At 38.6% G+C, this 12566-nt stretch overlaps 1 protein-coding gene across 2 annotated transcripts in view; it reads left to right on the plus strand.

Moving 5' to 3' along the window:
• The window catches only part of kitlga (kit ligand a), a 43255-nt gene extending 31138 nt beyond the window's left edge, over nucleotides 1-12117 (plus strand). Inside the window, exons 3-10 of one of the 2 annotated variants that reach the window (XM_021317042.2) lie at nucleotides 849-905; nucleotides 1483-1644; nucleotides 1858-2032; nucleotides 3623-3673; nucleotides 6186-6283; nucleotides 6474-6583; nucleotides 11096-11152; nucleotides 11279-12117. In XM_021317042.2, coding sequence (XP_021172717.2) covers nucleotides 849-905; nucleotides 1483-1644; nucleotides 1858-2032; nucleotides 3623-3673; nucleotides 6186-6283; nucleotides 6474-6583; nucleotides 11096-11123 — 681 coding nt within the window. In that variant the 3' untranslated portion in view covers nucleotides 11124-11152; nucleotides 11279-12117. The remainder of the gene's footprint in view (nucleotides 1-848; nucleotides 906-1482; nucleotides 1645-1857; nucleotides 2033-3622; nucleotides 3674-6185; nucleotides 6284-6473; nucleotides 6584-11095; nucleotides 11153-11278) is intronic. The other variant, XM_021317043.2, reaches the window with a different exon arrangement.
• The last annotated feature ends 449 nt before the right edge of the window (nucleotides 12118-12566 follow it).

The following is a 12566-nucleotide window of genomic DNA, read 5'->3' on the forward strand; positions in this document are numbered from 1 at the left end:
TATCGAATTCAGAAGACCAAGTGGACATTTGTCCATTTGGGAGACCCATTGACACCCATGCTTTCCTGGCAGTCATCTGGATAAAATGATTTAGTATTTCCGCATAAACTTCATTCCTCATGTTGCCTTCCATTTGTCATGTGCACCAGACCCTCCTGCAGTAGAACACCACCCCCAACATTTGGGTGCTACCACCATACTACACAAAGGGGATGGGATTCTCAGGCTGGCAGGGCGCTCCCCTTTTTGTTGTTACAAAACACTTCAAGTTTCATCAACCCACTAGACTTGTCATCAGAAATTAGGGTCTCCTGTGTTCTTTTGGAAACTATAATCTGCCTAATTTATGTTGCTGTAAGAAAACTTGTTACTTACTATCAGAGAGGAATGTCAGCACATATCAGTGCAGGCCTTAATTCACACATTATGATACACACATTTCACACCAAAACATGTTCATCTCTATGACACAGAACACATCTCTGAAAGTATGGTAGCTGGATATTTCTGTGTTGTTTATAATTTGATAAACATTTTTAAACTGGACTAACCAGACGTTTGGATCCTCCAATTGTCTCTCTGACATCTTGGCAGATTTAGTGTGATTGTCCCATGAAATGTGACGAAGAAGCTTTGTGTTTGGTAATCTCAACATACCCATAACAGGAAATACAGTCTGATCGTATTCCAGTCTTCCAGTGAAAAGAAAAATGTCTCTCTTTATACAGTGTATGTAAACATGTGGTCTTAACTGTCTGTAGAGCTCTAGTTTTTTTTTTTCAGTTTTAATTTCAAGAACTTATCTTTCTTATGGTTTCTTTCATTGTTGTATCTCTTTGTTTCAACAGAGAGAAAATATTCCAGAAGATTACAGAATTCCCTTAACGTACATCCCCAGAGAAAAGGTAAGTCACCTTCATTTATTTCCTTATAAAGAGTCACACATAAATAAAAATCCTACTGACATGTTGACGTACTTACAGAATACCCTTTGGCTAAAACCAAAAAAGTTCTGCATGCCAAAACAATATAACCTCTGACAGCTAAAGTAGCCCTTTAAACAGCCAATGACTTAACATGAATGATTTGTAGACAACCCAAACTTTGTTAGGACATTTCCCACCAATAATAGTCTTAACAGGGCAACGTGGGGGCAACCAAAACTGTTTAAGTGAGGGTCGGTCAATGAATCTGAAAGAAACCTGTTCAAGGCCATGTAGCAATGTTTAGACTCCCACAATACTAAACAGATAAGATCTGATGGATCCTAGAAGTTTAATCTAAAAGAACCCTAAAGACAACCCAGCCTCCCTATAAAGATATTTATATGTATCTTTTTTGATCGGAGAATGGTCTGGATGTGGAAACCCACCCAAAGGGTTTCTCTAAGTGATACCAACTGTCCTCAGAGGTCTTATGTTACATCGATCTTTGCACATTTTTATGTATTTTCTGATTTTTTTTTCTTTCTTTTTCTTCTAGGGTGAGATGTGTTGGGTAAAATTAAACGTTTTCTTCTTGGAAAAGAGTTTGGATGATTTATCCCAAAAGTTTGGAAACATTTCGTCTAATAAAGACATCACAAAATTAATCATCATGTACCTTCAAGATGAACGGATCATCTTCCAACAAAATGTTAATTTGGTGAGTTAAAATGAGTTAGTATCATATAAATACGGACTGTAATGCTGTAATGCTGGAGCTACTGGAGTCAGATGTGATGGTGTGTCATTTATGATTAATGGTGGAAGTAAAAACCTGTGCAGTCCTAAATGATTTCACTTCTGTATCTAACCTGCTTTGCACAAAGCAAATGCTGCGCTTTTGAACTAAGGGCAAACATTTTCACCCTGACAGGAATTACTTATCTCCGACTTTGAGTGCCACTACAGCACAGAGAGGTGGGAAACAGGGACATACTTTGACTTTCTCCAGGAGCTCTTCAGAGCTGCACCAAATGAAAACGTTTCAGAGGAATGTGATCCTCCTCCCTGTCCCACCATACCAGTATCAACAGAGGAATATTCAGCAGGTATCGTTGGCTCAATTCTCCTGATATTTAGAAAACATGATATCACTTATATATGATGCTTAACAAGAGTCAAACAGCATGTTTGGCAGAAAATGTCTCCAAAGTTATGTGTGTGATGAGAGAGAGAGAGAGAAAGAAAGAAATAAAAAAAGAAAGAAAGAAAGAAAGAAAGAAAGAAAGAAAGAAAGAAAGAAAGAAAGAAAGAAAGAAAGAAAGAAAGAATCCACTTCATCACAATTCTTTCAACTATTGACTTGTAAGGCAAGCCGTTTCAAAGACAAAACCTTAAAGCAATGCTTTCAGTTGATGTGGTCAGTCATTACCTGCCCTTCTAATGTGCATGAGTGGAAGCTGCCATTCCTTTTCCCAAAGTGATAAACTAAATGCGGTATTAAACGTTTTTTGTGGAATATTTATTTTAGGCAACAACCATAAAGTATGCTAGAACTGAATTGCTTCTTTGAGAACCAGAAAAGGTTATCTTCACTCAGACAGTTGCAGAACTTGAGCTCATTGCTGTAAAACCTGTCTCGTATGATGTATGTGGGTGACAGATCCTCTTTAGTAGCTCACAGAAGGCTTAAATTCTTCTAAAACTCAGAAGAAACTGATTTATTTTTTGTCTGAAAGGGGTCTCAGCACATGTAAATCATTCATCCTGTGGATTTAGAAAAAACAAAACAGAAATACCACATGTATTGTTAACTGAAGATAAGCCATAGCTGTGGATTCTGCATTTTATAATAAACAGCCTAATACAAACTGGGTAATAAGCTCCTCTCTGCTGTAATTCTGCTGTAATTCTGAAAATCAGATAAAGCATGGCTATTTTATACCATTGATCACTCCGTGTGGATTTTTTTTTCTCACCTGTTTTTGCCCAAAAACCCTCAACCCACTGAAAAGTGACCCGTGTTTGAGCCCCGAAGAACAACTTTGAACAACCGCTTTCTTTTTGTACTACAAAAAGTCGGCTACGAAAGGACCAAAAGCATAAAACGGTGAAGGGGTGAGATCCCAGGCAACCATTAAAATGCTTCACCGACTCCTAACTAGCAGCATACCAGCCCCCTGCTTGCTTACCTTTGTAAAAACTGATCCCACCTAGTTTGGACCATTGTGAAAAAGCTGTATTTAGGACAGATCTCCTGTGGCATTTTAGGAGAAGCTTTTAATCTGCCACCATTATTTTTTACACAAGAACTCTGCTAGATAAAACGTCTGGCCGGTCTCGGCGCTCAGAATGCCCATTGAGACACGGCTGAGTCACAGGACTAAAGGAAGATGTCCCAAGGTAGTGCTATGTTAAAAGGAAGAAAAGGGCCGAAACCTGATTGTATACGTGTTGATTACAGAGCAATCTTCCAATCTTTCCAAGCGCTTTTCTTTATTTGTTGCCAGATCAGGTGTTTTTGTGCGTCGTTAGGGGGAGGGTATATAGAGTGGCACCAAAGTGACTATTTAGCGCCTAACAATGCGTGTTTTCATCATCACACAGTAATGCTTCACTCTAGGTCTCTTTTGTCTTCAGTTTTTGTCATTGTCTCCTCCTGATGCTAAACTCCCTTTTACCTCTTTTCTTCGGCTCAGAGAATCTCACCATTAAAGGAGAAGAGCCTTCTAAAACGCACCAAAAAGAAGGTGAGCAATCCTTCCATTCAAATATCCCCTTGTTCTGTCATATCTTTTCTGGTTCTTGTTTGTTTGCACAGATAAAAAAACAAACAAAAAAAAAAAACATTATGACTCTCTATGATGCTATCCAGAAAACATATTTGTGATTGATATGATCTCAAATATACCGCTGCCTCTGTATGTGATCTGTTTAAAAAAAAAGAACTTGATGAGGTCCAGTCGTGCAGGTGGTGTTTAATAAGACTCTTTGAAGCGTTTGCTCTGGCTTAGGAGGGATTTTACATGTATTGTAGAATCAAACCTCTGCATGAGAGCTGGACTTTGATGGGTATTTGCTATAAAACTTTGCCTTGTGTTCTTCCCTTTCATCTTTCTCTTGGCACAGCTGTTGGTGAACAGAAAGTCTGTTTAGATACACTTTGTTAATTTTTTTTGTTTATGGCCACATGTTTCTGTAACATTCGGAGTGGTTTGTTGCAGAGGCATGACTCCTTCCTGTACTTATACAATTTAAGATGAATCAGTCTTTGGAGGGTGTAAAGATTTGGAGCAGATGTTCTCAATTCACAGAATCTAAGAAATTAGTCAAGTCCCACTGGAGGTGAGTGTATCTTCATCACCGCAGACAGAGCATGTGCATAGCATAGCATGGGAAGTAACATAATTGGGTGATTCGATTTGTACTCGTCTAAAATCCGCTGCAGTGCTGCCATTGTATGGCACCTATTATTTAACTACTCCAATGATCTACTGAGATTTCCTGGTATCTGTATTTCATGAGTGTTTTAGTTTACTATAAACAAAACGTTGTTGCTTGTAAGATACATTCGTTCATCCAACAGTTGTTCATAGTGGTCTGTTGTGTGTTTTAGCTTTAAATTCTGCCATACCAGGTTGTAAGAGCTAGTCAAAAATATATTAAAGAAAACCACGTGCTTGAAGCGTTAACTTGGTTTCCAACATGGAAAGATCTTAACCCATCTGAGCTACAGATGGATGCACTGGACAAACAAGCACATACCGTATAGGTTCCAGCTAGTAGCTTAAATATGTTAATGGATCTGACACTGACTGAAAAACCTAAGTATGAATTATATATGAAACAATGCGTAGACGGGTCACTGCATGCGTTGCCTTGATAAATCACAAATTGCGAGGAATTGGGCCCACCTGCAAGTGTACCTAGGGTCACCCTGTCCTCGCCCCTCATTATATATGCAAATCAGTCAAAATACCCAGAAAGCATTCACCACGTGCCCAAATAACCATGGCAACGCAGCTTTCAGACAGTCATGGAGACACCTAGGGGTATATTTGTAGAGAATTACATCAAACTAACAGCTTCTCGAGTGACATTAGCGTCTTATCTAAGAAACTGGCTGAAAATATAATGTTTGTCTCTTCATACCTGTTTTGTTCTCAGGATGTTTATTAAACTCAAACAGCGCTGTATGGCTGCTGAATTGAGCTTGATGTTGATCATTGTACTGTACACCACATTTATGAAATGAATATGCCTCCAATACTTTGATCAGGAAGTCTGTCCCCACATCCACTTTGTGCAGTAGGCTACCTCAAATATTTAGAACTGGTCAGGATGTTATATAAAGAAATTACACTGAAGTCTGCCATCGTGCACGGAGCCTACTCTTGTTTTGTTCCTGACACAACTATTGTAATGAGAGTTATTAATATTATGATAATATTGTGGAATCCCGAGTTGAGCAGGATTATAGCAACATGAGTGCAGTCAGAGCTCTGATTATATTTGGAAATTGGCTCCTTGCTGAACCGCCTAATAAGCCACTCATCGTCATGTGCCAGCAGGTCAGCAGGACCTCTGAAAACACGCTCCCTCCACATTCTTCCATCGGCGATGTCCTCCAGCGGTGCCAACACTGCCATTTTTCCACAATTACACACAACTTTATGCAGCTATTTATGGAGATGTGTCATGGTCCCCATCATCACACCTGACCTTTTAGGAATGAATCTGCTGATCTGACCCCGTTTTCTTTTTCAGTGAGAATAAATGAGCCCCTTAGATGATTCCCATATATTTTACGGTTCTCAGCACACAGACCAATGCTCATTTACATCCACGTGCAACAAAATCAGATGAATATTTGTAGTTTACCTCTTATTGAGGTTGTTTCCATCATTTTGAGGTTTGTCATGTTATTGTATAAGGCTAAATGTGATTCTATTCCTGGGTTTTGTGCGTAGACGTGCTTTGTGCAAGAGGTCGCAGATGTCTAATGTTAGTTCTAAATCAACAGTTTAGTGCTGCTTTTGCTGGAAGAGAGCTTTTCAACATTGGGTCATAATGTTATACAGGACAAGGGTACAATGATGGTCCTTACTCTAAAAGCTGGATACATAAATGTATTAATTCATTTATTGTATGTCAAATCTAGTATTGGCTGGATGTATTGGCTGGATGCAGAATATTTAACAATGCTTTAAAGAATTACAACTCACTGGGAATTTTAAGAGTTTTCTTTCTGTTCTTTTCCAGTTCATACGGCAAATCCCATTCATGAGGTGGTGGAGAAAAGCCTTTTCTCCTTACTGTTTATTCCACTGCTGGCCCTAATCTTCCTGCTTGCATGGAAGGTGAGCTAACGTTTAACCGCTGACACAAAGTCATAAAACTTCACGAGCTGCTCCAGAGATATCTGTTTCTCAGGGGTTTTATGGTATTGTCGGAAGATAGCGCTTTTTTTTCCATGGCATTTATCACAGCTGTCGGCAACTTTGTTTTTTTTTATAGTAAGCATTTACTCATATTTTTAACCCTCTACAGGCCAGATCAAGAAGGAACGTAGATGATCCTCTGCCAAATCCGGGAGAAGAAGACCGCTTTGCAACAACAGAACCAAGGGCACCTCCACTAGATAGTGAAACGTCAGAAATGTAAGCCATTTCTGTTTTGTTGGTTCTGTCATCTTCCATAGCTTATTTACATTGCAAATGGCTACAGTTGTCTACAATGGCTTGATTAGAATTCATTACACATTATTACTAGTTTGTAATGTTTTTTTTAATTTTCTTTATTTCTGTGAGCTCTTGTCAATAATGTGAGATCTTGACTATTATTCTGACTTCTCCGAATAATAAAGTCTTCGACGAACAAGGAAAAAGGCAAATTGGAGATCACTAGCTCTTATAACTTGATAAAAAGCAGCTGTGCATTGGAATGAGGATTTTGCACTGTAAAAGTGTGAAGTGCTAGGTTTTGCTAGAACTGGGAATTTGTCCGAAGGTAGGAAGACTATACAGTTACATTATGAAAGGCTGTGGAACTTGAATCATAAAATAATAAATCAGGACTGCAGCAGGTTAGTTACTTCAGTTTTATTCAGTTTGTAAACCCCTTACCTGTACACGACTTCACAATCTAAATCCCTAAAGTCACTATAATATACTGCCACTGCCAGATGCATGGTGTGAGATTACAGAAGCATGTTGGGTACAACATAAAAATCCATAATTTATATGTTGTGGCTTTTTTTTTTCAGATAACATGTTAGCTGTGGATTTTTCTGCAGTTTTTTTAAACACGTTAGTTAAAAATAACATTTGCTATATAACTATTCATAAAAGGTACACAAATGCTTGACTCGTCACATTAAGCCATAGTCTTCAAGTAAATTCCTATCTTGTTCCAGCTGTCAATGTTTGACCCAGTCGGAACAATTTACTGAAGTGGTAAAAACCAGCATTAGCACAATTGCAGCGCAAATTTCTCCAATTATCCTCCAAAATACAGACAGCATTTTGAGTGTCCCTCCTGGGGTAAAAAAACATACCAGATCACGTAGCTGTAAAATATGCGTACCGTGCTTTCACATGGGCTGCTTTGGGATTTTCTGATCACTGTCTGCTTCATCTCATTCCAACCTATAGGCTGAAATTAATAACTTCTAAGCCTGTGGTTCAGACTGTCAGGAGGTGGATGGAGCACCCAAAGCAGATACAGGCCTGCTTTGATTGCACAGATTGGAATGTTTTCGAAGCTTCATCCACTGGCCTGAATAGTTTTACTCATGCTGTGACATCATACGTCGGTTTTTGTGAAGACGTGTGCAGACCAAGACGTTTTGCACATGTAACAACAATAAAACACGGTTTCTGTCACCCCTGAGCGAGTTCGTAACAAGGAAGAGGCTTAAAGCAGTGGAGACCGAGCCTTATGTAAGCATGCCAGGCACAAGCTGACCAAGGATATCAAGGCATCAAGAGAAGCTACAAGGAGAAGCTACAAGGAGAAGCTACAAGTCAAGCTTCTTGGCTAATGACCCTGCTTACGTTTGGAATGGTTTGAAAAAGACCAGTGCCTACAGGAGCCTGTCCCCCACCCAATGCAGAATCCTTGTCTGGCGGACGACCTTAACAGCTTCTACTGAAAGTTTGAAAAGCAGCCATGTCTCACCAACTCACCCACATCTCTGAAGCAGACGATCCCCATGCACCACCACCCTCCACCCCTCCGACTCCCAACCTGGATTTAAGGAAGATGTAAATATGCTATTACCCCCCCAGAACTTCAACAAGTCTCTGCAGTTGTATGCAGTCCCCTCTTGCTTTAAATGTTCCACCATCATCAACTGTTCCTATGTGGATACCATGCATATTTGTATTATGTGTCTTCTTTCCATGCATAAACGCTGTATATGTACATATTTAAAAAAAATTGGTATTTCCCTTTTACATGTTAATATTTAAAAGTCTTGAATGAGATCAAAGTAGAACCGTAGTCAAGTTTCTTGTGCACAAAGTTGGCAATCAAAGCCGATACTGATTTCAACTCTTGTCTTTATGAGTTGTTAGCAACGTTGTAAAAACGTAGCCTACTAAACAACTTCCTTAAAGGAGAAAGCTCACATGTTGACCATAAATTTCCCTTTTAAATGCTTTAACCACTCCAAAGATCAAACGGATTTTTCAGATGTAACTGTGACCATTTATGATTAACATCAGCAGTCTGAAGGAGAATGGTAAATCGTATTTTTATCTTTAAATTAGAAAGTCTAATGATAATTAGCAATCATAGCTTGAATTCTCTGTGTACCAATGATAGCAGATGTTTTTCCTTACTTAATACAAACACTAAAGACTAAAATAATTGACCAAAAATCGGACTTTGTCTACCCGTGTAAGCCTATCTGACAGCAACATGTGGGGAATGGGGAGCACTACTCTTTGCCAGATAGAGCCATCTTTTGGATCTTATTACTGGACTTTAAACTGTGGAAATGGTTTGATGGAATATTTTTATTGGTTTTGAAACTACAACATTTTAAAACAAGGGTCAACCAATTAATGCCAATTGCTTGCTCACTGTGCTCACTTGGTCTCTTATGTATAAACATAACATTTCATTTCTTTCTTTAACCCCTTTACTAACAGCAGTTAGGTCTTGCTAGTCTTTGAACACTGCAGACTTACTAATGAAATTATCAGCAATGAGTTCAGAATGGTGGCAGATTTCTGTTCCCACACCCGTGCTGTGCATGGCTTGTATGAAAGCCAAACTCTTCCACCAGCAAAATGGAAACAGTGTCATCTGCATCTCAGGCTCTGGTTTCTGCAACAAATCAAGCGCGAATGGTCACAAGGAAGCATTGCTTGCACAGTGCCAGCAAATCAAAACGACTTAAATCCGGCACATGACACACGAACGATAGAATTAGAATATGTCTAGTTTTCACAGAGGAAAATGCCGCATTAAAATGACTTTAATAGTTTATGGCAAAAACAATCACCCAAGTACGTGCAACACATTAGTCGGTCATCTGCAATTAAAGTAAGAAGATCTTCTTTGTTGTTGTGCTTACAGTGTCACACTGTTTTCACATGATGAGCATCAAAGCATTTAACGGAGCAGTGAGCACATACAAAGTCCCACAGACATCACCATCTACAGCGACTGTTGAAAGAAATTTGGATGATATGGAATGGTTACATTGCAGAAAGAATGAATTCTTTCTGCAATTGTTAAAGTGTCTTTTTTAATTGAATTTCGTGTACAGTGCCTGGCCATCATATGCACACTTTTAGTTTATATGTATATATATATATATATATACATATATATAGATAGATAGATAGATAGATAGATAGATAGATAGATAGATAGATAGATAGATAGATAGATAGATAGATAGATAGATAGATAGATAGATAGATAGATAGATAGATAGATAGATAGATAGATAGATAGATAGATATAGTTTCCGCACTGCAATTTTCAATGTTTTAATAGGATTTTATGTAACAGACCGACACAAAGTAGCACACAGTTGTGACGGGAAAGGGAAATGATACGGCATGTGGTCTTCTAATGTGTTTTTCAAATAAAAATCTGAAAAAGGTTGCATGTGTTTGTATTCCTCTACTTGACTCTTCGAAATAGTTCAAGCTCATGATCTCATTTGGATTGAGCTCCGGGCTTTAACCTAGACATTCTAACATATGAAAAAAGCTTTGAGCTAACCATTCTATTGTTGCACTGAATATATATTCAGTGTAGTCTTGTCTTAAGCCACACCTCCACCATACTCTCGAGTCTTTTACAGCCTCTATTGGTCCCACTCGTCTTCCCATCAAATCGGCTCATCTTCCTTGCTGCCACCACTACATTTCCCTGTGGGGATGCTGCGTTCAGGCTGATGTGTAGTGTTCGTTTTCATTTACAGAAATGATTTCCCACTTAAGTGAAACATTTCCGTTTTGGTTCGTCTGAGCAAAGCACCATAATGGCTGGTGTTGCAACTTGAAATGGGACTTATATGTGTATGTTGTTTGTTTTTTTTGTCTGTCTCTTTGCTAAACAGTGTCTTCTTCTTGTCACTCCTTTTCTACTGAATGCTCTCCTTGCCTAGCAATTACCCAGATATGAACCATCTTTACTAATCTGGTGACTTCTGAAGGCAATTCATTACGCTGGATTTTATTTAGACATACCACAGCAAAAAGTGACTGTATACATATGACTGCCACCCATTTCTGATCTTTATTTAAAATTAAAACAAAAAATAATCATGTATAATTTTCTTTCAATCTCACGACTATGCATGGATTTATGTTTTGTCGTAGCAGTTTCCAATGATATTAGTTAGAGTTTGCTGTTCTAGCGTGACTAAAGGCGGAAAAAAGTTCAAGGGCCATGAATCATTTTGTAAGCTCTCTAATGTTAAACATAGAGGAAATTTTTGACCAATGGGCATAATATGACTGAACTTGACTTTGTAAAGTGCCTTGAGATGACATGTTTCATGATTTGGCGCTATATAAATAAAATTAAATTGAATTGAATTGAATCCTTAAACTCTCTTCCCAGTAAGATGCTCCTGCAACATTAGGCCTGAACCAAAGTGATTTGTCTGCATAATGTCTAACGTTTATCCTGCTATCCTTTTACAGAAATGTGCTTAACGTCTGTGCAGTGTAGAGTGTAGAGTCCGCGCATCAGCGCATTTGGTGAGTTTTCTTTTCTCCCACATCATGTCACATATATGAGATAGGAAAGAAACTGACCTCGTGTATTTCTCTAACACATTTCTCTACATTCTCTCCCCCCCCCCCCCCCCCCCCCCACCACCACAGGGCTGAACTCTTTATTTTTCTCCTGTTGGCGTTGAAAGGTGAAAAAAAAAAAACATGAACTTGCACACCACAGCGAGACTACAGAGGTGAAAGGCATGTTTTGAAAGCGCTCCAGATTTACGGTTGCAAACAATGACTGCGAGTTGTCTGGTTAAGTCAAACCTGACACTGTTTCTGCCTTTTTGTAAGACTACATTAACCCCATGATTCTGAAAAGGACAAAGATGTTGACGATAACCTACAACCCGACCACTCCCCACCCCCCCAACAACATCAAGCCCTAGATGCTCCTGGCTCTGAACTATCATCCATCATGACCTGCTGCTTCTTCAACCCTCTGGGGAAAACTTGGCTTATTTATCGACTTTATTTTCCTCCAGCCTGCCATGTTTGTTTGTTTTTTTTTTTGTTTTTTTTTTTACGCCTGCTTCTCAGTCTTCAGAGAACAAAGACAGTGTGACTGATGCCGCTACTATCTTGTTTGAACTGGGGCATGAATTACTACCTCTGGTAACGCTTCATGTTAGCCGCATCCTCAACAGCTCCCCCACTTTTCCTCCAAGTCCGAGGTCGTCCAAAGAATAGCAGTGGGGAGGGGGGGGGGGTGCAGGGAGGTGTGCTGTATTTATTTATTGGTGGTGGCGCTCAGTGGCTGCTTTTCCAGAGAGTTAATTTAAGGGCACCTTTTACTCATGGGTCACACTTAAAAAAAAAAAAAACAATCTCTGTACCACCATATTGTAAAACTGAACACATTATCCTCTTTAGCAAATTACACTGTCTTTTTCAATGTAGTTGACACACACACACACACATCATTCATATATATATATATATATATATATATATATATATATATATATATATATATATATATATATATATATATATATATGAATGAATGACTATATATATGAATGACTTGGGCAATTTTGAAAAAAGATAAAAGTATGTTGCATTGACTAACTCACAATATGGCTATTCGACACAGCAAGGCAATCCTGCTAACCCATGAACAGGGATGACACACTTGGGTTCCCATTGTTTTCAGATTGTAAAGGTTAATCAATCAAAGAATAGGATTCAGAGCCAACGGCAACAACAACTGGCTTACCATAGTACAGGTTTATTAGCTATGTCCTTTATTTTTCACTCATCTTGCATATATGCGTTGCAAGACGCAACCTGTTACAGAGGAGACCTTTGATCTGAATAAGACTTTTTTTTTTTTCTTACAAAAATAAGAGAAAAAATAAAAGGCATTAAAAAAAACAGAATAGTTGTTTTG

This window comes from Fundulus heteroclitus, chromosome 2 (assembly GCF_011125445.2).
Source record: "Fundulus heteroclitus isolate FHET01 chromosome 2, MU-UCD_Fhet_4.1, whole genome shotgun sequence".
NCBI classification, from domain to species: domain Eukaryota; kingdom Metazoa; phylum Chordata; class Actinopteri; order Cyprinodontiformes; family Fundulidae; genus Fundulus; species Fundulus heteroclitus.